The sequence below is a fragment of the Pocillopora verrucosa genome, chromosome 9 (genome assembly GCF_036669915.1).
Source record: "Pocillopora verrucosa isolate sample1 chromosome 9, ASM3666991v2, whole genome shotgun sequence".
In the NCBI taxonomy this organism is placed as follows: domain Eukaryota; kingdom Metazoa; phylum Cnidaria; class Anthozoa; order Scleractinia; family Pocilloporidae; genus Pocillopora; species Pocillopora verrucosa.
In genome coordinates, this window is record NC_089320.1 from 17,332,247 (window position 1) to 17,359,247 (window position 27,001).

The following is a 27,001-nucleotide window of genomic DNA, read 5'->3' on the forward strand; positions in this document are numbered from 1 at the left end:
GCTTAAACATCTTGAGATCATTTAGTGGCTTGTAAGGTGGCCGATAAATAAGACAAATTAAGATTGAGAGCCTTACAGGTGATTTCTTCCGTTAGAAAATATCCTGATGCTGCACTTTCTAACCCTGCTGTACTTTCTAACCCTAACCTAACCCTAAGCAATGCCACAGGGACCTTAGCTTAATTTACCCGTTGTTTATAGGCCCAATTAAGATTGGATACAATAATAAAAATTAATTTTCTGCTGTTTTTTTCCTTTGCAACGCTTGTAAAATTTTATTTCACGCTATTCTGACCCGAGGTGTGAATAATTCTGACTCAAATGAAGTACGGATAACTATAAATTTGATCGTTCTCTCGAAGTTTTTACAATTTTCCGGAGTGCGCCCGATATCTCTAGGATTTGTTATTAGATTAGCACGACTTTCTGTTGGCACTACCGTTAAAATTCACGTGAGCACAATATCCGTGAAAATCGCCTGAATATAGGTGACTAGAAACTGAAAACTGATCGAACTATGTATTTCGCTCTCTCAGCTCTATCGACTTCCGCTCTCAATCTTACGCTATTCAAAACATTATTTATTACTTTCGTAAATGGAATATTGTAAGCCCTAACATTGAAGTAGTCTTGAGACATATTGTGCAACTTAAAACAGCAGACGTCAACAGATAACATCACGTTTCCATGCGACCTTCGGAAGGCGCTAACACATGCTTATTCAGCACAAGAAATGGGGAAAATGAAGACGCTTAAAAATAGAACATCACCAGTTTGACTTTAAATCAGCATTTACACCAAATAATAAGATATTCATAGCTTCTGATCGTTAAGAATACCAACATTTATCTGAGTACATGCAAAAGAAAATCGAAGGACCGAAATACAAATGACAAATGACTAATTTAGTGATTGATGAATTGCAATCTTCTCATTGTGTATTATGACATCAGAAAATTTTAATCACGTGATGATGACGATGCAATTGCCAGCCAATCAGATGACGATACTGAAGCGTAAAGAAAGCGCCCATTTCCTTCGACGCCATTACTTTCTGAAATTTTAAGAGAAAGATTTTACGTCGCTTAACAGTGGAAAAATTGAAGTTAACCCTAAAAAATCGAAATGCAGATCTTTGTGAAGACCTTAACCGGGAAGACTATCACTCTGGAAGTTGAACCGAGCGATAGTATCGAAAATGTGAAGACGAAAATCCAAGACAAAGAAGGCATCCCGCCCGATCAACAGCGTCTCATTTTCGCTGGCAAGCAACTCGAAGACGGCCGAACCCTAAGTGATTACAACATCCAAAAAGAGTCTACTCTTCACCTGGTTCTTCGTCTGAGAGGTGGAATGCAGATATTTGTGAAAACTCTGACGGGAAAAACCATCACGCTTGAGGTCGAGCCGAGCGACTCCATTGAAAATGTGAAGACAAAGATTCAAGACAAAGAAGGAATCCCTCCTGATCAACAAAGGTTGATTTTCGCCGGCAAACAATTGGAAGATGGCCGCACTTTGAGTGACTACAACATCCAGAAAGAATCAACCCTTCATCTGGTGTTGCGTTTAAGAGGAGGAATGCAGATTTTCGTCAAAACCCTCACAGGCAAGACAATCACACTCGAAGTCGAACCCAGCGACTCCATCGAGAACGTCAAAACAAAGATCCAGGACAAAGAAGGCATTCCACCCGATCAGCAAAGATTGATATTTGCTGGCAAACAGTTAGAAGATGGCCGCACCCTGAGTGACTACAACATCCAGAAAGAATCAACCCTTCATTTGGTGTTGCGTCTAAGAGGAGGAATGCAGATTTTCGTCAAAACCCTCACAGGCAAGACAATCACGCTCGAAGTCGAGCCCAGCGACTCGATCGAAAATGTCAAGACAAAAATCCAGGACAAAGAGGGTATCCCACCCGACCAACAGAGGTTGATTTTCGCCGGTAAACAGTTGGAAGATGGCCGTACACTGAGTGACTACAATATCCAAAAAGAATCCACCCTCCATCTTGTTTTGCGTCTGCGTGGAGGCATGCAGATCTTCGTCAAGACCTTAACCGGAAAAACGATCACGCTTGAAGTAGAGCCCAGCGACTCGATTGAAAATGTCAAAACAAAGATCCAGGATAAAGAGGCATCCCACCAGATCAGCAGAGATTGATCTTTGCTGGAAAGCAGTTAGAAGATGGTCGTACCCTGAGCGACTACAATATACAGAAGGAATCCACTCTCCATCTTGTGCTGCGTCTGCGTGGTGGCATGCAGATCTTTGTCAAGACCCTAACAGGCAAAACCATCACCCTGGAGGTTGAACCCAGCGACTCCATTGAGAATGTTAAAACCAAGATTCAAGATAAAGAAGGCATCCCCAGACCAACAGAGGTTGATCTTTGCTGGAAAGCAGTTAGAAGATGGTCGTACCCTGAGTGACTACAACATCCAGAAGGAGTCAACCCTCCACCTTGTGTTGCGCCTGCGTGGTGGCATGCAGATCTTTGTCAAAACCTTGACAGGAAAAACCATCACCCTTGAGGTGAACCCAGCGACTCCATTGAGAATGTGAAGACCAAAATCCAGGATAAAGAGGGTATTCCTCCAGACCAGCAGAGATTGATTTTTGCTGGCAAGCAACTTGAAGATGGCCGCACTCTGAGCGACTACAACATACAAAAAGAGTCAACTCTTCATTTGGTGTTGCGTCTGAGAGGTGGAACAGTAACATCCCTGAACTTTGCTCTTACTATTTGATTGTTTTAAAAACTGCTTAAGGCAAAAAATTATCCACTTTTTTTTGTAGGGTAAGATTTTCTTTTTTGCATTGTTTCAGTTAATTATTATAAACAGGTTACAATAACATTTTTGCTTAGTCTAACTTTGGAGAGGTCCAAAAACTGTAAGAAGATTTAAGTCAATGCCTATTAAAGTTTTGTTGATGTGAACATGTGTAGTGTACCTTTAAGCATTAGGTGGTTGTATTGAAGCTTCACAGAGCTACAGGTTTTCCCAGTTAAAAAAATTCTACTTTTGAGAAGCAAGAATTTGCTGAGTGCAATTTATCAGACCTGGTCCATTAAGAAATCTCTCTCTGGTGAGGGCTTCCTTCAAGTATGCCGTTTCAGTTCCACTTAGTATGTTTGAGTTGGCACTGTAATTGTACCAGTACTTGTACATCAAGATCAAGTAAGGCTAACCTTCCAACTCGGTTGTTAACGATAAATTACCTGCTATACTCTCCTACCGATGTAGCACCACAGTTTTTCTAGAAACTTACCCCTTCATTAAGGTTAACCTTGCCTTACAAATCTATTAGGTCTTAGTCTTAGTCTGTTATTTTGAGCATCTGAGTGTGCAGGTGACCTTGAACTTGTCTTTAAATTTTGGAATGATGGCTTGGCTGGGTGTGCATAGTAAGTTTGTTTTCCAGTTCAGTTCATTTTTCAAAAGTTAACACTCAAGGCTCTGTTTGTACATTTTGCAGTTGCAAAGAGGAAGAACCCTGTTATGAATGGGAACCTTCCTCGAAGTAACCATGAGTGTGCTCCCCAGATGCTAACTCTATCTTCTTTATCTTGCAAATGACTTGAGGAAGAGCAACAGATTTGAACAACAATTTGAATGACCAGTTTGGAACATCTTTCATGGTATTTGTCCATGACTGTCGTGGACCCTTAAGATCAAGGATAAAGTGGGGGTGAATTGAGTCACTTAGAGAAAGCTTGGAAGGATGAAATTTTCCCACAGAGAAATTAGCTTTCAATTTTTTTTCAACAAAGATTTCAAAGGTATCAGTAAACTGTATTCAATGTTGCTTCTTGTATAGTTAAATATTTCCTTGGGATGTGATGGATTAGAGATTCTGTATGATTTTAGTTTTGTTTGAATTACATAGTAAGTGAAGGAATGAAAATGATCTGTTCATCAATTAAAAGTTGTCATGGTCTACTCTGCATCCAATACACAACATTAAAAGCACACCAGTCATGAGAATTATGAGCTACCGGTATACACCAGTGAGATATTGGTAGGTCTCATTTAATACACTTTCTGATTAACTTGTTTTAAGTTTTGGGGTTTGGCCAATATTTGTTACAACTTCTTCAAAAATTAATTATAAAGATTTAAAATCTTGCACCATTGTTTAGTAAAGTTTCCTTGCTACATCTAACAGCAGTGAAATTTCCTATTTGATATGACATTTTAATTTTTATGGTAACTGGCATATGGATTATTTAAATAGGGGTGTCTGTTCCAAATTCCGTTAGAGAAACAAATACCTTTACCGTAGAGGTGAGTGGCAAGGTAAATATCCACCAATTTTTGTACCAATGGGGTGAACAAGAAGCAATTATTGGATGAGTTTGAGAATGATATCATGTAAAGTCCAAATTTAATGATTGTTTTATGATAACATTTTTGAAACAATTTGCAAATGACACTTCTCTCTGACTTGGCAAAAGTTTGAGAACACTACAAAGACAAGGGGCTTAGAAACTAGGCATAATTTGAACTTGATAAAACAAAGGTAATATCTGCCGTAGATATTGCATTTATCAAGTCAACTTCACTGTCAGTACATCATTTGAATGCTCTCGACTAATCATGATTTTCATAATAAGTCTAATGTACATTAATAATAAATTATACTAGTGAATACCTAGCAGGTGAATGATGATTTTTTTTCATAAGCAGATTGGCTTCCTCAGAGGTGATTAGCAGGTACTATTCACCTCCAAGCAGCAGAATATTGAAGTGTCCATTAAGAGTTTCATTTCTGAATATTTTGTGGTATGTTGATAAAAATACTGCAAGTAATTTTCTGGTTCTCAAGTGATTTATTCACCTCAGTTTTAGGTGAAAGTGGTGGATATGTACTTCTACTTTCCTGAATAATTGCTAATCACTGCTTGTGTATATTCCAATTAAACATCAAATACATATTTTCTGTACCTAAAGTCCTACGCTCATTTTTTTACAAATATATATTTTCTATACCTTAAGTCCTAAACTAATTTTTTTACTTAAGTTAAAAGCCAATCAGTGTGCTCAAAAAGTCTTTTTCACTAAGTTTGTAAATTCTTAAAAAGGTGGCAATAATATGTCCTTGCTCAAAAAGTATTTTTTACTAGTTTTGGTTAATTTTAAAGTAGTGATGGTATCTCCCCTCTCAAAGTACATGGGGGCCTAAGGTGCCATAAATGTATATGGATTTCCTTATTCCTTTAAAAGAAATGACAAGAGTTTCCTTTTTTTTTAATACATCTAAATTCATCATAAACCCTTAAAACCTTAATGCACCAGTATGCTTTTTCTCTATACTGTGCTCTGTACGTTTCCTGAGATGGTGACAAGGAGAATTTGATGAATAATCAAAAGTTTCTTTAGTTAGTCATCATTTCCTTTATTCTCAGACCTAGCTTAATATTTGATTCAGGAGTGATATTGTAAGGAGAAATAAGATACTAGTCACAGTTGTTTATATTAACCCTTTAACTCCCAAGATCTAGTTGTTAATTCTCCTATCTGGCTGTAACACATTTCCTTGTAATTTAGTTACAATAGTTTAGTGTTACATCATGATTACAATCTCTAACTGATAAATTTGAGTTATCTCATTACCTGTTTGTTGGATAATGTATGGATATTGTTGGGAGAAGTTACGCAAATCACTTCTGGGGGTTAAAGGATTAATAATGTTGATTACCAGATAGTTTTGCAAGATAGAAATATATCAAGGTAGTTAATATTCAATTTAAGTGCTCAGTCAAATAAGAAGCTGACTACAAACTATAGTCTGCATTCTTCCAAAAAATTAGAAATTTTCTTTGTTGTAACAAAACTTGACTCCTGTACTTGGATTACTATACTGGTTGGCTTTTTTGTGTAACACATGTGATAAACCACTTGGTCCACAGAAAAAGACCCCAATTTCTGTCCTACAACAAAGAAGGAAATATTGTTACTATCAGTTCACCACTTCAGCTCTTTGGACTACAAAAAAAGTGGAGCTGTGCTTTTTCTAGTTAACAAGCTGGTTGAAGTAACTGATGTGCAATGAGACTAGAACAGAGTAATTTAGGTACTGTAAAACTTTAGTAGCTTATCTTAAGACAGCTATATCTGCCACCAACTCTTGATTTCCATAGCTCTTTTGCTTCACATTTCAGTTCACTGTTGTTGACATTTCAGTTAACTGTTGTTCACATTTCAGTTCACTGTTGCAGCCTACTCCTGAACTTCCCAATACTGTCACTCACCCTTTGTGTTTCTCCCCAATATTCTTAAATATCTTGCTCCACTCTGGTCTGCCATACTGTGTCTTAGCATCCAAATGTGTTATGTTGTCTTTTTCACCCTGATGTAGAATTGACTGAATTGCCTGAAATAAACAGGTAATTCATGATCGCTTTCTTTCTAAAACCCACATGATAGCTACATGTTAAATATTACATCTCAATCTTTTTTTGGGCCCTATGGGGAGGGAAAGAAAATGATGCAAAGTGTATATCATGTAAATAAAGTGTAAATCACTAGGAGGGAGGATGCCATAGACTCCATAAGGTTGTATTTGCCTTGAAAAAGACCTGAATAAGCTCAGCAGCATAAGATTAACATTAAACCTCAACTAAGTCCATTCTTCTAGTTGCAAAAATATACCTGGCAAAAACAGATTAACATATTCCTTAGACTCTACCTTCCCCTTAACAAAATTTTCAAAGCACGAAATAGCAAAGATAATTTATATCAACTAAATACCAAACCCTAGTTTAAATAATAATTACAATACATATTTCAAGCCTGCTCATTTATTTAAAGTTGTCTTACCAAGTTAGTATCCCATCCTGTGAGATATATGTGATGTTCCACAAAGTTCTTCCTATTCATTTCTTCCATCTGAAATTTAAGGTGAAGGAGTATCCATTTTGTAATTTACCTCAAAGGAGATCTTCTAACTCCAAATGTTTTGAATAATCTAAGTTTCACAAGCATGTATAGTCATCTATATGACAGGAGTGATTTAAATTATTTAAGTTTTCTTTACCTGAATTTCCAAATGCCTTAAAAGGTCTGTGAACCATTCAAAGGCCTTTTCATCTCTGCAGATCCAGAAAAAATATATCTTCTTGATCTTAAGGTCAGAATGACCTTTGTTTTCACGATACCTGTAGCAAGAAGAGACTAAATTTAATTTTAACAGTCACTGTTAAATAACTATATCCATAGTCAAAGAATGCATACTTTATGTAAAACAAAAGATGACCATTACTGTTTTTGAATGAAAAGAGTAGTTATACAATTGAATGATAAACAGAAACAGAAAACAGAAAAGACTGAACAAAACCAAGAGAGGATGTAATTAAACTAAGATGCATTGAGAGTTGGACAAAATTTATCAGCTGAATCAGAGAATAACAAAGGGTATAAAATCTTTCACCATTAAAAAGGTACTTACCATACTGATTTCAATATTGATGCAAAGGGAGTTACTCCAATACCAGCCCCAATACACATTACGACATCATATTTGAACACATCCTAAACAAATCCAAAAATAATAAAATAAACAAGGAGACAAGCATACAATTATATCTCAAATAAATGACAGCTGTTATAAAAAAAAAAGTGAAAAGGTGAAAAAATATTGTTCAATGTGTTCAGATGGCAGCCATTCCTTCTGCAGGGGTGGATCTACTGAAAGGGTACAAGGGGTTCCCCCTCTTCCTTGTAGTCAGCATCATTCCTCAGAGGTACACCTCATTCTAAGAAATAGCCTGGATCTACCTCTGCTATAACCAACATAACAAGAAATTAGAGCCTCTTACAGTGCTTGATGTTCCAAAAGGGCCATCAACAGCCAAACTAGAGGAAGAAAATATCAAACAGATTCTTCAGTTAATGGTCCCTCTTTGAGAAAACTTTGGCTCTTAACCCTTAACACCCTGACATCAGTTTGCATATTTTTCATACTGTTCTCTATACATTTCCTCAGGTGTTGATGAGGAGAATTTGTTTAATTAACAATCAAAAGCTTCAGTCTATAATTGGTGATATCTTCCTTTTGCTAGCGACCTTAATGTTTGATTCAGGATGAATTAGAGTCACTCTTAAGTGTTCAAAGGGTTAATTACTTATTTGGTGCCAGGGCAAGAAAAATCACAAATCAACTAACAGTAAGGATCCTAAAAAGATCAGATCTCATGCCAACCTTAATCATCAAGTATTAATGCATATAAAAAGTATGCACACTGTCAAATTTAAGATTCAAATACTTAAAAAAAAAGTTGCATTCATAACCTTGGACAGGAGCTTATATCTTTCATTCCACTGTCATTTGCTCCAAACTCCCTGTGTAGACTGTCTAAATAATACACAAATGTCAATTAAAAGAAGCACAGTATAAATAAAGAAAAGTGTACAAGAAAGTAAAAATGATTACTGACATTAAATTTGTAAACTAACCCAAAGATGCCAACCTTTGGAAATCTGAAGTCTGGAAAGGTGTCTAATTTTAGATTATATCTAATATCTCCATCAAGATTATTATTTGGTGGAGAAAGTAAAACCTGAAGTTGCCAAAATACATATTTATTACAAGAGATTGGGAGATTTATTTTGAATGTAGAAGAAAACATTCTGTGCAATGCCTTTTCATGCATTCTAACTAAAAGATAAAGGTTCTATTTTAATTGTATCTACCTGTCCAATCACCAGCATTTCTGATATGAACACTGAAGTAGGACTCCTCAGGGGCCTAGAAAAGAGATGTTATTTTGTGAAAACCTGACTCTAAGCTTAAAAAATATATATTTAAAACCTCGTCACTGAGTACCAAATGAATGTCACACATGTATGCATGCATTTAGACTCTTGAGAGTACATTAATAACCAATAAAAAATGATAAATATGACTGTCAAGGACAAGTTCCACAAAAAATGGTTGTCAGTGAATGAGTCAAACTTATTATTTGAAGCCAGAATCATTGTCATTCATTTGAATCTGACAATGAAACCCTCTGAGGTTGCCACAACGTCAGTAGCCATACCACTGTTAACAGTCCTTTCACAACAAATTCCTCATGATTATTTTCAATGATCAACTGTCAAATGATATATGAGCAGGGAAACCAAAGAAATTGCATGCAAATGGACTCAAGTGAAGGAGAGTTAAACCATAATGAGTTGATTTCAGATTAACATAAAAAATTGTGTATCAGACTGGTAGAGACAAAAGCAAATTTTTCTTTCTGACCAATCTCAGAGTGCAGTGAGACAAAAAAAATACAATCCTTTGTGACAATACACAATCACTTAACCCTTTCACTCCCACAAGTGACCAAGACAGAATTTCTCCTAACAATATCAATACAATATCAAGCAGGTAGGTGATGAGAATAGAGAAGAATATCAATCATGGGATTATTAGTTGATCCAATACCAAATTCTCTGAACTAACATCATAAGAATTGTATGGCAGATACCAAGGAGAATTACTAATTTGATCTTGGGAGTGAAAGAGTTAATTAAAGTTCTTGAAAAAGCAATCAAGTTCTGTAAATTCATACTTACAGATGTTAAAGTAAAAGGATGCCACTCCAGATGTGAGATCTTAGGACACTTCAGAAAAATGTACTAGAACAGAAATAAGTAGGGCATTAAATATAGCTCATTCCCTACAGAGTTAGTAGAATCAAAGGCTGGTTCAGAAGAAACTCATTAAGTCAAATCAAGTTGTTCATAATAAGTTCAAATGGCATCTCTTACCTGTCCTGCTTCACATCTAAATCCATCCTTCTTCATCTGAATTTCAAGCACCCTAGATGGATGTTTTATTACCTAACAAAATAAGAAATTATTTAGAAGAGAATATATCTTCAAAAAAGAATGGATACTAAATGATAGTAGAAAAGTTATAACTATATATCAAGAATCCTTACTACTTATTGTTGGACACATTACAACTCTAACTTTCAATTTCATTTTTCATTAAATGCATGATGTTGTACACCCGATATAGTTGAGCATTTTACATTTATTCATTAGACATGAGTCAAATGGTAAATAGTTCAAATGAATTGAATGGGTGCTAAAAGTAATCATCAAAAATAAAATTACATTCTTTGACATATGATCTCACCTTAAGAATTGTCACCTGCTGAAATGATCTGTATATTCTGAGTAACCGTTCAGCACCATACAGGATCATGGGGAAAATCACAAACTTACAAGTCTAAACAAATTCAAAATTGTCCATTATCACAAACTTATAATCAGTTCAGCATCACAAATTGGCCATTGTCTTGAGTACCAGTCAGATTATGTGGATTCATTAAATATAGTTAAAGAGAGCAGATTGCTGTTTTTAAGCTTCATGTAGAGGGTGTCAATTATGAGGTAAATAGTTTTAAAAAGGAAGTAATGGTACCATTGTTCCAGATGCTTTAAGCTGTGGTCTGAATTTGTAGCAGCTGGTTGAATGATTTTTCCAATAATTTACATTATCACAGATCTCTGGATCATGCTCATCCACGTTAGTTTGATAACGCAGAAGATCCCTACAAAAAAAAGTTCAAGTGATTCATGAGAACTATACATACTAAAAAGGCTCACTAATTAATTGAATATGAAAAAGATTTCAGTCAAATCTCTAAACCATCAAAGGGGAGTCTCCTAAAAATTCCTGTAGATATTATTCACAAGTAGCATCTCTGTTCTTTTAGTCCAATGAGCAGGATAAAAAGTAAGAGTTAGAGTTTAAGCCATGACTATGCCATGGTGTTGTGTTCTTAAGGAATTAGCATTCTACTTTTACAGTGCCTCTTGCCTTATAAGCAAGGGTATAAATGAGTAGTGCATTGCGAGACACCCACTAGGGGGGATGTTTAATTTCTCTGAAATAGCATCCCATCCAGGAAGGGTGAGTGATACTCAGAGTCAGTTGATAATACAGAACTTGAGATGAGCTTCTGGCTGTAACACCTTACTTGGTTCATAAAACTCACTCCCCCCCCTCCCCTCCCAAAGGCCCCTTTTAAATTTTTTAAAGGGAAACTAGGGGCACTATCATAATCTTCTACAACATTTTCCTCACTGAACTGAATAACTAGCAATTAACAGAGACCTACTTTTACTCCTTAACCATCTATTTGATGGAGGCCAACACATTTGAAGGATTTAATAAGGAAGACAACTAAATTTGAAGCTTCCCATACAGGAATTACTTTCTAAATCATAACTGGAACAGAGTGTCTTGAGCAAACAAGAGCCATCTACTTAATAAATTTTAAAGCTACTGGTAGGTAGACAATTTTGAGGTTTTAAAATCTCAGAAAATGTTAAGATTACTTCAGATCTGATAATAATTCCTTAAATTTTTCATTAATTATATAATTGCTACCAGCAATAAAATTAGTAACTACCCAGTGCTTAGCACTGGGTAATTACATACAGGAATTACTTTCTATATCATAACTGGAACAGAGTGTCTTGAGAAAACAAGAGCCATCTACTTAATAAATTTTAACGCTGATAGTAGGTGGACAATTTTGATTTTTTCAAAGCGCAGAAAATGTTAAGATTATTTCATATCTGATATTAATTCCTTAAATTTTTCATTGATTATATAATTACTGACACAATAAAATGAGTAATTACCCAGTGCCATGCACAACAAGGCAGCCAAAGAAGACAACAAACAAATGGTGAGTGAACCAAAAAGTCTCAAAGTAAGATCTCCTGCATAGAAGAATATAAACACCACATCAAACAGTGACACTTCCTGTTTACTTTATTAGAAAGAATTTGAATTTTTAATGATTATGCAACAGAACTTTTTGTAAAGACTTCAATTGATGTGACATAAATTTTTGAATCAATATATCTGATCAGAAGTAAACCACAGCTGCTCTTAAGGGGAAAATCCATGTCTATATAGGCCCACACAACAAATTGATGCACAATATAAAAAGCTGAGTTAAAAAAAAAACTGCTCCTTCATCAATACAAAAATTCTCAAAAAGCTTAAAAAAAGTCAATTTTAAATAATCAAAAGCAAACCTTATCAATTCAGTTGCTGATGACATCATGAGAATTAATGACAATGTCATCACCACACCTGTAATCCCAGCCACTGCATTAAAAAGGAAAACATTATTTTCAAGTGTTTTTCTTTTTCTTTTATTTCAATCTGATTAGTAAATTAATCTCACAACTAGCATTTTCTCATACCTGTCTGAAACAACCCTGATACAGGATCCTATGGATAAAAAAAACAATACCCTCAAAACATACCTTATTACAATTATTGAGATAAAAAAAATACTGAAATAATTCAACTTGCTTTTGTCAAATAACAAATGAAAACAATTAATGTATTAATCATATATTATGTTAATTGATCAAAGTGATTCCCATATTAGATGTAACTTCTCATTGCAATTCAAATACGTTATCTTGCAAACAAGTTATGAGAACAGACAAGCTCATCATAGGGTGCTACCTTGACAAAACATCAAATTCTCCTGTCTTATTTACAAGGGAATGTAAAGCAGCCAGTCAGGAGAATTACTAATTTTATTTTGGGATTAACGGATTAAAGCTCAATCATACCTTTGCCTTACATGATACAGCCATAATTTCATTTCAAAAAATTCATTATCTCCAATAGGTTGCAGATTTCAATATCAAATAATTGCTTTCAACTTACAACTCCAGATTCTCTGATAGGATTTAGCCAAGGGTCATCCAACTGACTCAGATGCTTTTCAATCTCTGTGTCTGCCTTTGATTGGCTCTCAACAAGGTTTGTCAAGTTGAAACAGTGGCCACATATGTGAACCACTGTAAACAAGAAACAAATTAAGCAAAAATATTTTAATAAATTTTTTAATGAAAGAGAAGGCATCATCATTTACAATAATATTCTCTTCCATAAAACAATTCTCTTCCAGTTATTCTTGCTTTCAGTTTCATTGACTTTTAGCAATGAAGTAACTAGATGCAATTTAGAAGTGCTCTTCAACTGAGTTTTGATAAAAACTAATGAAAACTAAAGCAATTGGACTTGATTATCACAATGAACATAGAATATACCAGCTCTGGGGAAAATACCCCTGACAAGAAACTATACCACATAAGGAAGTTATGATTAATCTCAGTCAATATTTGCCAACATATTCAATCTATAGACATTACACATAAATATCCCATGAATATCCTCTGGATAAAGGATTTGTTATCATACAATTCACTCACCAGTGAAAAAGCAGATTGTGTAAACACAGTACTTATGGAAAGTTATATTCTTGTCCAAAAGGCTAATGATACTTCCACACCAACCACACTAGGAAAATGAGAATTCTGTTTATGCTTTAACTCCCATGAGTAACCAAGACAGAATAATCTTCCTTAAAATGTCAACACAGTATCAAGTAGACAAGTAATGAGAATAAATATATCTTAATATGTTTTGGTGTGTAGAATCACTGAGTATTTTACAAGTTGGGCCATATTTTGATGAGCCCATAGGACCTGTCAAAATAGAAATGTTGATTAAAAATACCAAGCAATACTTTATACACACCAAAACTTCTAATAAGTCATTAATTATCCAATTGCTTCTTTTCCTGCCAAGTGTTTCTGCTCATTTTTCACAAGTTGGGAAAAGTAAAGTGAAGAGGGAAGCTTGGCCTGCTCAGCTCACCAGTGAAACAGTTTTTTTTACAGTACAAAATAACCACTGCACAATATGGTAGGATATTTATACTCTATTTCCGTATTATTTGTAATAACTTTGCACAGTTAGATAAAAAAGAGAAGTATCAATTAGATTGATTATAAGTTGATCCAATAAAAAATACTCTGACAGAACAGAAATATATACATCATAAGAATTGTAGAACTGAAGTCAAGACTGAGTCAGATTTCTTGGACAAACAAGATAAGTCAAACATGACACATAAACTCAATGGTAAGACTAATAACACATAAAACTGACCAATCACATAGCAGCAAAGCTTAACCCCTTAACTCCCATGAGTGACCAAGACAGAATTTCTCCTTACAATATCAATACAAAATCAAGGAGACAAGTGATGAGAACCAAGAAAAGTATCCATTAACAAATTCTCAGAGGTAACACCAAAAGAATTGTAAAGCAGACAGTAAGGAGAATTACTAATGAGATCTTAGGAGTTTAAGGTTAACCTCAGAATAAACACAAAAATTTGGATTGCATTATTATCTAGTAAACAACATACATCGAGATTACTTCTGAGAAGAGAGATGATATTACGGCACATGAATAGCAGGATTAACATGCAGTTGAAGTTCAACACCATTGCAGCACCTCGAGCAAAAGGGAGTCCACCCTAAGAACAAAAAAATCATAATTATTTAAAATTGAGATAATTGGTTTTTATTTTAACTTAGTGGATAATAACCGGACATTTCGCACAAGTCTCTTTGCACAAGTCTTTTTGCACAAGTTCTGGACCGTTCGCACAATTTTTAGTGGTCATTTCGCACAATAATTATAAGTGAAAAGCATCAGTATAAGAGTTATACTGATTGATACTGATAAGACATTTCACCTTCGCAAGATCCAGCGGCGAGAACGTAAACATTTATTTGCGTAATAACTTCAAATAGATCGAAATGCTCGTGAACACGATCATTATTCTTACTTGAAGAAAGGAAAGGTACAAATCTCTCTCTATGAAAATGTAAAGAATTCCCTATTCGAACGACTACATCCATAAATTTTCCTTTGTTGAACGAAAAACCTTTTAGTTTTGACAGTATCATCCACTACAAACATGCAAATATGACGACCCATACTGAGGACGCCATGTTGATTTCGAAAGTACTTGTCATTAGTCTTCCCTCCGTGTTCGATCGCCTTCAAACAGCATATCGATCTGTGAGAGTCTCAAATAAAGCTATAGAAAAACTTGCTTCTTATATCTTCGTTACATAATGAAAATAAGGCATACTGGTAATACGTACAGCAAAAACAGTTCAACGTTAATAACTCGATATTCAGAGAGTGCTTCACATCGAATGTCGGCATGTGCAAATGTTGTGATTTGACAACTTGAACGTGTCAATGTAGGTAGAAACTAATGATCTTGTAGAAAGACAAGTTCGATCTGTAATCTTTGTAAAGATCATAAAGTTTAATAAATCTATCAAGTAGTAACCTTTCAAATTATTCTAATGACAATTGCTTAAGCGATGGAGAGTTCAGTATCGATCGATAAGCGTCATAGCGACTGTGATGTAAACAAATGATTTCACGAAAGTTTCAAGAATTCAAAATAATTCAAAGATTATACGCTAGCCGTTCTATAAGTAATCATATAAGCTTAATATCAAAACAAATAAAGAAATCTATGTACTATAGATATAAATATGTACTATAGCTTAAATGAATGTGGGAAAGGTCTAAATTTCTATGAGTCTTGACCGAGTAGCCAGTTAAATATGCATGATTCGTCGGGCAACATGGCCGTGAACTTGAATTTTATATATTTACACAGATATTTTGTAAATAGGTCTTTTGTCCTTTTAAATAAAAAGTGAAACAGTTTGCAGGTTTTTACTTTGACTTCAGAGGAGGGAGGATTGGTGACAATAATTACTTTCGAAATCAACATGGCGTTCTTTGTAAGGGTCGTGTCGTCATGTTCGTATGTTTGTAGGGGATGGTGTAAGAGAAGAAGTAATCGTTCGATTAGGGAGTTCTTTACATTTTCTTAGAGAGAAAGATTTGTTCCTTTCTTCAAGTAAGAAATAGTGATCGTGTTCACAAGCGTTTCGATCTAGTTGAAGTTATTACGTAAATAAATGTCTACGTTCTCGCCGTTGGATCTTATCGAAAGTGACATGTGAAGGTGATATGTCTAATCGGTATCGATTAGTATACCTTTTATACTGATGTTTCTAACCTATAATTATTGTGCGAAATGACCACTAAGAATTGTGCGAACGGTCCAAAACTTGTGCTAAAAGACTTGTGCGAAAAGTCTTCTGTGCGAGATGTCCTGTATTGACCATTGTTAAGAGTTTCCAATGTTGATTTTTCTCATTAACCTGTTTGCTAAATGCAAATTTGATGCAAAAATTAACGTATTTATAAATATATCAAAAAAAGGAATTAATAACTGTGAAATGGCTCTTAAAAAAGTTATTTTGTTATACCAAAATCAAATTGCCTGTTAATCCTAGAGAGACTAATTAAATTGTCATATGTTCAGTTTGGAGTTTGAAAGTCGAACCCAAGGTTCACTTTGTGACTGAATGAAACAGCAGCAAGCAACATCCTGCCTAGACATCTTAAAATCTGTCGGTCAGAAAAATCAATAAATAAAATAGAACAGTACCTTGACAATAATCCTCAAATAATGATACTCTTTTGTTGTGCCATATTTCATGTATGTTGAGGCAAAGAGTGCAACATTTATAATCATCCAGATCATCTGAAAAAAATTGTTCAGTTATTTATAACAACCATGATTTATAATATTGAATTTAAAAAAAAGATTTTAGTCTGTGATAAAAAATGTATTGAAGTATGACTTTAAGCCACAGGACAGATCTTCTGCCAAAATCAAACAAAATTATAAAATAATTAAAGAATCCATCGCTAGCATTGCTTTTGAAGGGTACCAGCAATTTCAAATCTGTGCAGATTTTTGCAAAAAATATGCACACCACTCTGATGGTGAGAGGGTCATTGAAAGTTTATATGGAAAGAAGGGGGGAGAGTGGGGGTCTCTTTAAAGCTAAACTTTATGAAAGAATTAACTGGAAAAGAATGAAAATTATCCAGACTCCAGGGGGTAATAAAACAGACACAAACCTGTGCAGGAGGTGTATGGCAATTCTATTGAAACACAAATTTAAGACCAGACTTGCAATAATCATTTATACACATATTCTCATATTTAAAATTATAAATATCAATTGGGGTTTAATTCCCATAATCTACATTATAATTCATTATCTTTATCTTAAAATCCTTTCGAAAAAGATGATCAACTGATTAACACACCAAAAACTTAACAGAGCTATGATGTTCAGAAAAATTTGTCGCGCTTAGTCAGGAACAGAAATTATTTTAATATTATAGACTGCTGCATAGCATGCAGATTTCAGAGATTCTATCTGTGACTTGTTTAGTTTGCAGCAAACTATTTTCAATTAATAACTTTGTAAAGTTATATTTTCTTAGGCTGTAATTGATAAATTATGTTTTCTAGACCATTTTTTCATAGAAGACATATGCAATACTAAAAAATTAGGGACTATTTAACTTTTAATATGTTGAGGAATATTCAAGATATTTGACTTTCAGATTACAATTCCCAAATGATTCTTCTGTTCTTTTGAAGAGTACAATCTTCAATTCTTCATTGGACCAAGATGAAAGCATTTGACATACCAGTATTACTTGAACAAAATTCTTTAAGCATTCTGCCTGTAACAAAGTAAGGGTACTATGCTGGACAACCAAAGTTTTCTTTACAAAGATTGCTTTTTATTTAGACTCAGTAACAGAAAGATAATGTGTTTACTGAGTTAAATGTTTCCTTGTGCAATCTATAAAAGTAATCCTGTCCTGAACAATACCAAAACACAGAAAGCCCTAGAATAATTGGCTTGTTGAAATCAATGAGCTGTTATTGGAAGTAAAAAGCAGTTCATGTAATTTGTTGTATCACAGAAGCTCAAAGAAGATAGTGTAGATGAAAGTGAACCAAAAAAAACATTTTTCATGATTTACATGATTTTGTACATCTTGTACATGATTATTTTTAAAAATTTAAACTGTACCAAGCTTTGCATGTCTAAGCACAAAAGTTTAATCACAAACAATCAATCACTCAACATGCAAAAACACAATTCTAAAGTGTGGGTGTCTAGGAAAAAGTGATACTGTTTACCATATTGTACAAAAACCCTATGAAATAGTTAGTTAAATATATTCAAAGAAAATTTATATCATTAAATCTCATGGAATTTTAACAGGATTACTGAGCTCTATATAATTAATGCTGAATATAAACACCAATAATTAAAAAATACAACATCATGAAGCTTTCAAAAATCTTCACAAAGACTTTTAAAGATTTGTTGTTTGCAATGCATCATTAAATAAAAATATTGTGCACATTTCAATTGAACAACATTCACAATAGAAGTAAAGGTTTTTTTACGGGCCAGAAAGTTTAGATCAAGCATCTAAAGCTATCTTTTGATTACTTTATTGCATCCATTTTAAGATTACTGGACTCAGGTGATCCTTGTAACCTGATTGGCTCTCAGCAGAGTGATTAATTCACTCAACCCTGTCTGTTCTGATCTAGAAACTTAGCAAACAAATCTTGAATTGAATGATTGATTGCAATTTTCCACCCATGCAGCACTTTAAGTCAAGGGCTGTTAAAGCTCTATGACGTATGGTCTTTATTCTGATTGGCTGGAAATTAAGATTACTTCAGGTCTGGTCGTATCAAATGAAATTGATGAGAGTGCTATGAGGAAATATTCACAGTGATTCCTGTTGATTAAAGAAGATCACCATGGAAGACTTAAGGAAGCTCCATAGGGCTTTTGACCGCGCAAGATCTGAGTGCGAACATAGCGCGAGCTTCAAAAGAGTCAACGTGCAAATCAAACATGGCGGCTCGATACGATTGCACTAGCGACTAAATACATGAATGGCTCCGACCTGTAATTGGATGATAAAAATAGTAAAAGTTAATAAGTTATATCTTAACTCCTTGCTCGTGAGTATTGTTAACCGCGTGTCTCGAAGCGGAACAATGAAGTATCAATGCGAGTGAAAACACCGATGTGTCAAACAAGAAATGGTTACTCACGTGTAGCGAAGGGAAGGTAGCCTTTCTTGTTCAGAGAGGTCTTTCGACGATATTCCGGCGATGAAAAAGTCATCTGCTGACTAGCTCCGCTGACTAAACTCATTTAGTCAGTTCAGGCGAACGACCAGAGACTGGAGCCATTCCTGTATTTCACCACTGACAGGAATAGCTCCGACTCAAACGTTTATTAATATTTTTTTCAATAATTTTTTAATAATTTTTTAAACAAGGTTTAAAAAAATTTAAAACTAAACTAGTGGGCAGCGCTGTGCGAACAGTAGTTGTAAAACTTTTTTATTCTCAGACGCGGTTTGTCCAACTGTCGTAAACTTCTTCAGGGAGGTTTACAAGTTAACACTAAACGCCTAAATTTATAAGCCGTTGTTAACGGCTATTGCGGGGGCCAATGACCATAAGGGCTTGGCTGGACCTACGAGCAGAAATAGGCAAAGTTGTGAAAATTTGAAAATTTCTTTTGAAAATTTTTTAGGCAAGGTGAGAGATATTTTTTGGGTGCCGCGGTTTTAGCTGAAAAATTTCACATGAGAAAAAACTGAAGAGATTTTTTACAGATGATGCCTGGAAAGCAGTTGGCAAATGAGGTTAGGATGGTTCGTGTACTTTACAGAAAACGTGGTTTACGTTCTACCCATTCTTTCTTAAATTTAATTCATGAATTAATCATTGGCTTTTTCTCGTAGCGTGAGCTTGGGCCGCCTGTGACAAGACAATTGCGTAAACAATACTTCTCAAAATAACATCATACACAAAAAACACAGGATTTTGGATCATGTATTTTTTAAAAAAGAATATCCATACAACTACAATGAAAACGAACTTAAGATTCACCTTTCTGATCGTGAAATTAATACCATTCGCACTGTTATCGTAGCTACGTTCCCTGGCATCAAGTGAATCCAACATTGCATCTTTCTTCACAAGCAGTTTGCATTCATTAGAGTTTTGTTCTTCAGTCTTACAGTAGTAGTGTTGTTCAATAGATTACATAGAGTATATGCAGTTTGGTTTCAGATTTCAGATTTTGCTTTTTACAACAAGTATATGTTTTTCAACATTGACATACTTGGCATACAAGACATACAAGGCATTCAAGGCATTCAAGGCTTTCATGGCTTTCAAGTGTTCGCAACTCAATCCGTTCCAAAATTACCGCTCAATAACATCTTTTATTGTTTTTTTAGAGGGCACGGTAACGAATCTTGCAATCTGATTGGTTCTTTACCCGGTCAGTATTTTCCTATCTCTGCCCACGGGCCACGGTAACGCTTTCGTGAGTCGCCGAGTACATCCCAACTTTAGTTGTCATTTTTCATAAATATACCTCGTTTTCCGGCTGGGCAGTATTTTTAAGCAAACACGTCGGTCACTACCTCAAGCCGATAAATAACTTATGAATCCTCTCTTTTCTCTCTATCAAATCACTTTGGTTGACAGAAAAATATTGGTTTCAGAATGAATTTGTATAAACAATAGTGTCATTACGTTGGTTGACAAGCGGCCTAAAAACCGTCTGCAATTAATTTTAATCGTTCACAAAAAGTACCCAGAAAGTTGAAACGTGAGGTATTTGGTTACAGTTAAACTGAACGATGGAACTTTCATTCATTTAATATCTGAATTTTCTCGAGCAATTTGTCCATAGTGAAAGAGCGAGCGAAGTTTTAATTTAAGTTCTACAACAAATATACGCTCCTGGTGAGTCTTTCCAATTCCGTTCAATTTGGACATTTGTACCTTAAATTGCACAACAGAAATTGAAGGAATTTTTTGAGAAAAGGCCGCATTACATTCCCTCGTGTCTCGTTGGAGTGTGCCGTTCGAATTTAGTTTTTGTGAAGGAAAGATCAGAGTTAAACACGCCATTATAGCAAACAAACGAGCAAACTCTCACAACTTCAAAATAAAAAAATTGAATTTACTCACAATTACTTTCCTCGCCGTTTACTTAATGAACAGAGGTAAATCTTCGTACATGAATGAATGGTCGATGAGAGTGAATAATACTTTCCGTTAGATCATTAACTGTTTTGAAGAAAACATTATCGTGACAGTCCTTGCCAAACTAGTTCTGTTTGTTTTCAAATGTTCCTACGCTTTTTTTTTTCTTGCGCGCTCTCTAATTGACAGGTGTCAGATTGTGACAGATACTTGTAAAAATAATTTTTCAAAGTTTGTTTGGAAGCCTTTTAAATCACCTTTATCGTTACGGAAATTAAAATGTTTCGCTGAGGCATCTCTCTCAAATTTGCATCACCTCTATTTTAACTACCATTTACCCACTCGAAAATTGTTCAGTTTATGGAAGATCTTGGCGTATTTACGTCCATAAATCATTCGGGTTCTTTCGGAAAGAATTTCGTCAAGTTTAAAAACAATAAATATGTTATTTACCGGCTAAGGGTCGGTCCGTATGGTGAAAAACTGTGACCTCGGTCTTGAAAATGCTGCCCTCGGCCTACGGCCTCGGGCAGTATTTTCAAGACCTCGGTCACAGTTTTTCACCATACGGACCTCCCAGCCGGCAAATAACATATATTTATTGTGGATTGGCCGCGAACAATACGACTTACGTATGCGTCTGTAAGTATTTTGAGCGTTTGCGCCATAATGCTACAGGTGATCGTAGTCCAGACACGCTGAAATGCAAACCGACTGACAAAAGAGGCGTATGAGCAAAAATCTCGTGGTTCGTCATGTGACCCGGCCCTGTCCATGCATGACAACGTCACTCATCATCAAGATAACACGCGTGATCAGCATGTGAACACCTCATTGGATCACAGTTAGTTGTCATTGCGTTGAGGGCCCAATGACCAATGGGTACTATTGCGCAATTTTTTCATTTTGTGGCGGAGGAAAAAAAAAAGACAACAAAAAAACAAAGGCATTTTATGACTGGGCTACCACAGGTATCCCAGTAATCAGGGACCGCGCAGAGGGAGAGGCTTGGGGGGCTCAAGCCCCCCCCCCCCCCCCACTTATTTGCAAGAATAAAAATAAATTAAACAAAAAACAATTTAACAAAAAAAATTTCCCTCCCGCATTCTTCTTTAGCCCCCCACTCGAAAACTTGCTGCGCGGTCCCTGGTAATTACAGGTCGAAGCCATTCCTGTAGTTAGTCGGTTACGATTGCACGATTGTTACCTGAAAACGTATATTTAAAACAGTTTAACACGATACAGTCTTTATGTGATGGAATGTAGGGTTTCCAGAAACTGCACCCGTAATATTCATAGGCCTTCTACGCTTGAAAAAGAGGTCAACCGAAAAGAAAAACACAGCGTAAAAGATTACCAATAGGCGACAGATCGCAACAGATTCGAAAGTTTACGCATGCTCAGATATAGATCTCAGCGAAGTTCCATGCCATTACGTAATGTTTTGCGACAAAGAAAACAGGGATGTTTCGAGCAAGAATTTTCGCCTTTCCTTCGATGGAATTTCCTAAGATTTTCTGGACCGTAAAATATATTGGAAATGGGGCCATTTCTGTCAGCGGTAAAATACAGGAGTGGCTCCAGTCTCTGGTCGTCCGCCTAAACTGACTAAATGAGTTTTGTTAGCGGAGCTTGGCAGCGGATGAATTTTTCATCGCCGGAATATTGCTGAACGACCTCGCTGAGCAAGATAGACTCTGCCTTCTCTTCGTTTATAGTAGCCATTTCTTGTTTGACATACCGGCATTTTCACATTGATATTTCATTGTTCCGCTTCGAGACACGCGGTTAACAATGCTCACGAGCAAGGAGTTAAGATATAACTTATTAACTTTGCTATTTTTATCATCCAATTACAGGTCGGAGCCATTCCTGTAGTTAGTCGTTAGTTACGATTGCACGATTGTTACCTGAAAACGTATATTTAAAACAGTTTAACACGATACAGTCTTTATGTGATGGAATGTAGGGTTTCCAGAAACTGCACCCGTAATATTCATAGGCCTTCTACGCTTGAAAAAGAGGTCAACCGAAAAGAAAACCACAGCGGAAAAGATTACCAATAGGCGACAGATCGCAACAGATTCGAAAGTTTACGCATGCTCAGATATAGATCTCAGCAAAGTTCCATGCCATTACGTAATGTTTTGCGACAAAGAAAACAGGGATGTTTCGAGCAAGATTTTTCGCCTTTCCTTCGATGGAATTTCCTAAGATTTTCTGGACCGTAAAATATATTGGAAATGGAGCCATTTCTGTCAGCGGTAAAATACAGGAGTGGCTCCAGTCTCTGGTCGTCCGCCTAAACTGACTAAATGAGTTTTGTTAGCGGAGCTTGGCAGCGGATGAATTTTTCATCGCCGGAATATTGCTGAACGACCTCGCTGAGCAAGATAGACTCTGCCTTCTCTTCGTTTATAGTAGCCATTTCTTGTTTGACATACCGGCATTTTCACATTGATATTTCATTGTTCCGCTTCGAGACACGCGGTTAACAATACTCACGAGCAAGTAGTTAAGATATAACTTATTAACTTTGCTATTTTTATCATCCAATTACGGGTCGGAGCCATTCCTGCAGTTAGACGTTAGTTACGATTGCACGATTGTTACCTGAAAAGGTATATTTAAAACAGTTTAACGCAATACAGTTTTTATATGATGGAATGTAGGGTTTCCAGCAACTGCACCCGTAATATTCATAGGCCTTCTACGCCTGAAAAAGAGGTCAACGGAAAAGAAAACACAGCGGGAAAGATTGCCAATAGGCAACTCGAAAGTTTACGCATGCTTGGATATAGATTTCAGCGAAGTTCTATGCCATTACGTAATGTTTAACGGCAAAGAAATCAGGGATGTTTCGACCAAGATTTTTCGCCTTTCCTTCGATGGAATTTCCTAAGATTTTCTGGACCGAAAAAGATATTTGTACACTTCCTAGTGCCCGTTGATAAAAAAAATTCATACCACCAAATTTGAGCTAGACGAAGAAAACAGAAAATTGCAAATAGCGAGGAAACTGCCTTTGAAACCCCTATTTTTTTTGCCTCTAAATGATTGGCAGGATAAATTTCACACAATGTAAAAATTTTGAGAGAATTCACCGAAGCAAATTTAAGATAATCAAAGGCAAAGCTAAGAAGAAAAGCGAGAAAATAAAAATTCTTTTCTTGCATGTTTACAAGTTCCAATGAATCTGAAGGGCCTCTTGAAAGGTAGTCAAAGGCGAGCCTGAGGGATATGAAAGTTCTGCTTCTGTCTTTCTTGTTCGATTTTCTCTTAACGGAAAATGGTACCTGACCATCAAAATTAAAACCATTGCAGTAAAAAATTTTACACGAAAAACACAAATCTAAGCTGTAGCTAATCGATTTCCCCAAACAGAGTATTATAATTATAGCTTGCATTGTCGCTCGCAATCACGGAAACGTCTGCTTTGAATCGAAAACTGTGCATATTAATCCAATAAGATATGGAATAGATCCCATTTTCTTTTCAAACAAATCTAGAAAAACAGCTATAAAATCCACACATACCACAAAAAGGTATCTTGCAATGTCGTTTCTTGAAAAAGCCATTATGCTCAGTAGAATTGGCTCGTTTTGCCTTCCTGGCCCGTTACGTAACAACTCTGCAAGTGGAAACAAATTATAAAAACTTCTCTTTTGATAAAAAGAATTTCGTGTCAGTTTAAAAATAGACCGCATAGAACTTGTGACGAAAACATCGTTGTCATTTGACCTCGAGACAATGGTAGAATTCAAATCATATTTAAAAAAGATACTTACCCTCTGCCGATCTGTGAACAGACGCGGAATAATCATCTTACTTACACGATATCAACGCGGTTGTGATTAGCTGTTCTCTATATTTGACTTGCTGTCCCGCTTTTTTGACTGTCCTTGCATAACTGCACAAACGAGCAGAGGAAGGTGTCTGTGACAGCTGGGGGTTGCTATTGTGCAAGGCTCTGAGCCTGAGCATTTTTTTAACGAGCCGGAGCCATTTTTTGCGGTCCCCGAAAGTTCCCGCCAGAAATATCCAAATATGGACATAATGCCTTTTTATGGTCTTAATTACATGTGGTCTACATGTGTTCTGCAAAGTGCAAACATAGCGGAATCTTCTCACCTGGGTAAGCATTAGATTCCATCCACCAAAACCACCTCGGTCGGGAGGGACTGAGATGGAATATTTAATGAATTCCAAAACATAACCGAAGATTCTCAGAAATCCGCGAGTGATGTAGCCGAACATCTAAAGCTGTAAATCCCATGATTCTTGAGGAACAAACAGAAACAGCATGGCGGGAATTTTGAAGCGCGAACCATTGCTTGATGGTAGACATGAGGATAATTTAGGATACGTTAATTCTGTTGATAAGGCGTATGAACTTATTGCGGAGTTTGAAACAGGATTGACGACAAAGGTTTCGGGAACACTAGTATGTATATATATATATATATATATATATATATATATTGATATATATATATATATATATATATTGATATAGCTCTTTGGCATTACCACGCTTTGCTTTCATGTCCAAATTGAACACTCTCTCAAGGAGGAGTCATGTCTCGCTATTGTGCATTCTCACTAGTTTATCTAGTTCGAGTCCTCTGGCATGGCTTAGGAACGATAAGCAATGTCATTTGGCTACCACAATTGTGGAATCGTTTGGGTTAGTTAAATGCTTACACCTCCTTTCTCGGACAGAAGGCACAAAATACTCTGGGAAGATGCATGAGATATTTAAGGCTCAAAAATTCGTTTTTTACTGGTGTGCCTTTCCTAATTTTGAGAAGGAAAGTGTTTAATTGCCAGCACGGCCTAGATAGAACGGCTGCAGAGAAAAGGAAACGAAAAGATGCAGAAGAAGTACTCTACATAATATTTTCTTTTTATCCGTGACCTTTGTGTTACTACTGTCACCTATGGCTTGCTAATCCGAAAGGACAAATACACTCATGAATGGGTCATATGACGTTGATCTCGGAATACTTTTATGACAAACATGATAACAGTTCAATCTTGGCTAAATTGAAGATGGTTTAGAAGTTAACAATTATAAGAACTTTTCACTAATATATGCTGCGGACAAAAGAGAAAATATATGCAATTCTGCGTTTTTTGCTGTCTATCAAGCAATCATATGTTGGCTCCTTATCACGCTATGACACTTCCATTTTGTCACATTCCAAAAAATTAACTTGAGAAGTACACTATTGCTCATCTTACATTGTTATATTTACCTATTACAGAAGGCTGGAAACAAAGATTTTGTTTCCAAGAAAGGAAGATTTCTTGTTCAAGACACTAGGAAGTTTGACTGCAAAGCACAGATAAAAATGCGAGAAATTTTATTTTTTCAGAGAACAAGGTGGTTCCACTCATGTATACTGACAGAACGAATCCAGTTTAATAAATCAGATATGAGGCATGATTCCTTTTCTTCCATCCCCACTCAAAACAAGCGAACACACCGAGGTTCCAGTCTGGTCTGCAAATGAAAAGGAGGAAGGTGATCACTGCAAAATTAAGCAGTAGGGTTCTTTATTTATAAGACATTGATTATTGTATACTGATATCAAGAATGTTAGGTTGCGAGTAGCAGCCAGCTGAGTTATAGTTTAAGTTTTATCAAGTCCATTACTTTGTTAAATTTAGAGTTACCTTGTCTTGAGAGGGAAATTGAGGAGCTGTAATATACTTATCATCAATTAGAGACCACAAAGAAAAATTTGTTTATAGAGACTTTTGGAGGAGAGGGGTAAGACTTGTGACAAGCTGGCAGACATATAGATAAACTTTACTGCTTAATGGGTTACGATATAAAGTGCTCAGTATTTGGATTAGCTATGGCTCAACTTAAACTTTGCTTTTGCTTCAAGTTTAATCCTTTGTGATTCCTTTCTCTCTGTTTATTTTTCAAGTTATGTGACACAAAAGAACACCAAATGACATGGAATGCTTTTGAATATTAAGAGGCTGGAATAAGCAAGAAACCAAAACTGTATTTTAAACAGTACAAGATTAATTTGATCTTCCAATGTTATTTAATTTTAACCATTACCGGTAATAGAATTTGCTATTTAAATTTATCTCCTCCATTGCTTTGGATATTGTGAGCAAAAACAATCAAATAAACAAACA

General features: G+C 35.7%; 2 protein-coding genes across 6 annotated transcripts; one reads left to right on the forward strand and one right to left on the reverse strand.

Annotated features, from left to right (window-relative positions):
* Positions 1-1,036: 1,036 nt before the first annotated feature.
* On the forward strand, positions 1,037-2,944 carry LOC131778199 (polyubiquitin-C). Its single transcript, XM_059094581.2, is given in 4 exon segments — positions 1,037-2,134; positions 2,137-2,371; positions 2,373-2,536; positions 2,539-2,944. Coding segments are annotated over 4 exon segments (1,623 nt in total). The 5' UTR covers positions 1,037-1,125; the 3' UTR covers positions 2,754-2,944.
* A 1,042-nt stretch (positions 2,945-3,986) lies between these two features.
* LOC131778201 (cytochrome b-245 heavy chain-like) lies at positions 3,987-24,445 on the reverse strand. Of its 5 annotated transcripts, none has more exons than XM_066171987.1 (20): positions 24,379-24,445; positions 16,382-16,477; positions 14,258-14,368; positions 13,254-13,341; positions 12,706-12,839; positions 12,228-12,255; positions 12,057-12,129; positions 11,655-11,735; positions 10,426-10,555; positions 10,138-10,230; positions 9,765-9,836; positions 9,570-9,632; positions 8,700-8,754; positions 8,298-8,361; positions 7,826-7,862; positions 7,456-7,538; positions 7,045-7,165; positions 6,828-6,896; positions 6,260-6,381; positions 3,987-5,938 (listed from the first exon to the last, which is right to left on the reverse strand). In XM_066171987.1, exons 1-20 carry the CDS (start codon positions 24,418-24,420, stop codon positions 5,815-5,817), a joined length of 1,686 nt encoding a protein of 561 aa, XP_066028084.1. In that variant the 5' UTR covers positions 24,421-24,445; the 3' UTR covers positions 3,987-5,814. The 5 variants fall into 5 exon arrangements, with proteins under 5 accessions (XP_066028084.1, XP_066028085.1, XP_066028087.1 ...); XM_066171988.1 differs by lacking the exon at positions 24,379-24,445 and adding an exon at positions 20,828-21,090; XM_066171990.1 differs by lacking the exons at positions 16,382-16,477; positions 24,379-24,445 and adding an exon at positions 15,006-15,145.
* Between the last annotated feature and the right edge of the window lie 2,556 nt (positions 24,446-27,001).

Excerpts from the sequence above, each read along its gene's own strand:
- LOC131778201 (XM_066171987.1), bottom strand. The coding sequence starts at position 24,420 with ATGGCTTTTTCAAGAAACGACATTGCAAGATACCTTTTTGTG. Across the intron at positions 9,837-10,137 it reads AGCAGGTGACAATTCTTAAG|GTAATAAAACATCCATCTAG; the intron begins GTGAGATCATAT and ends TTATTTTGTTAG. Across the intron at positions 8,362-8,699 it reads AAATGCTGGTGATTGGACAG|ACAGTCTACACAGGGAGTTT; the intron begins GTAGATACAATT and ends TGTATTATTTAG.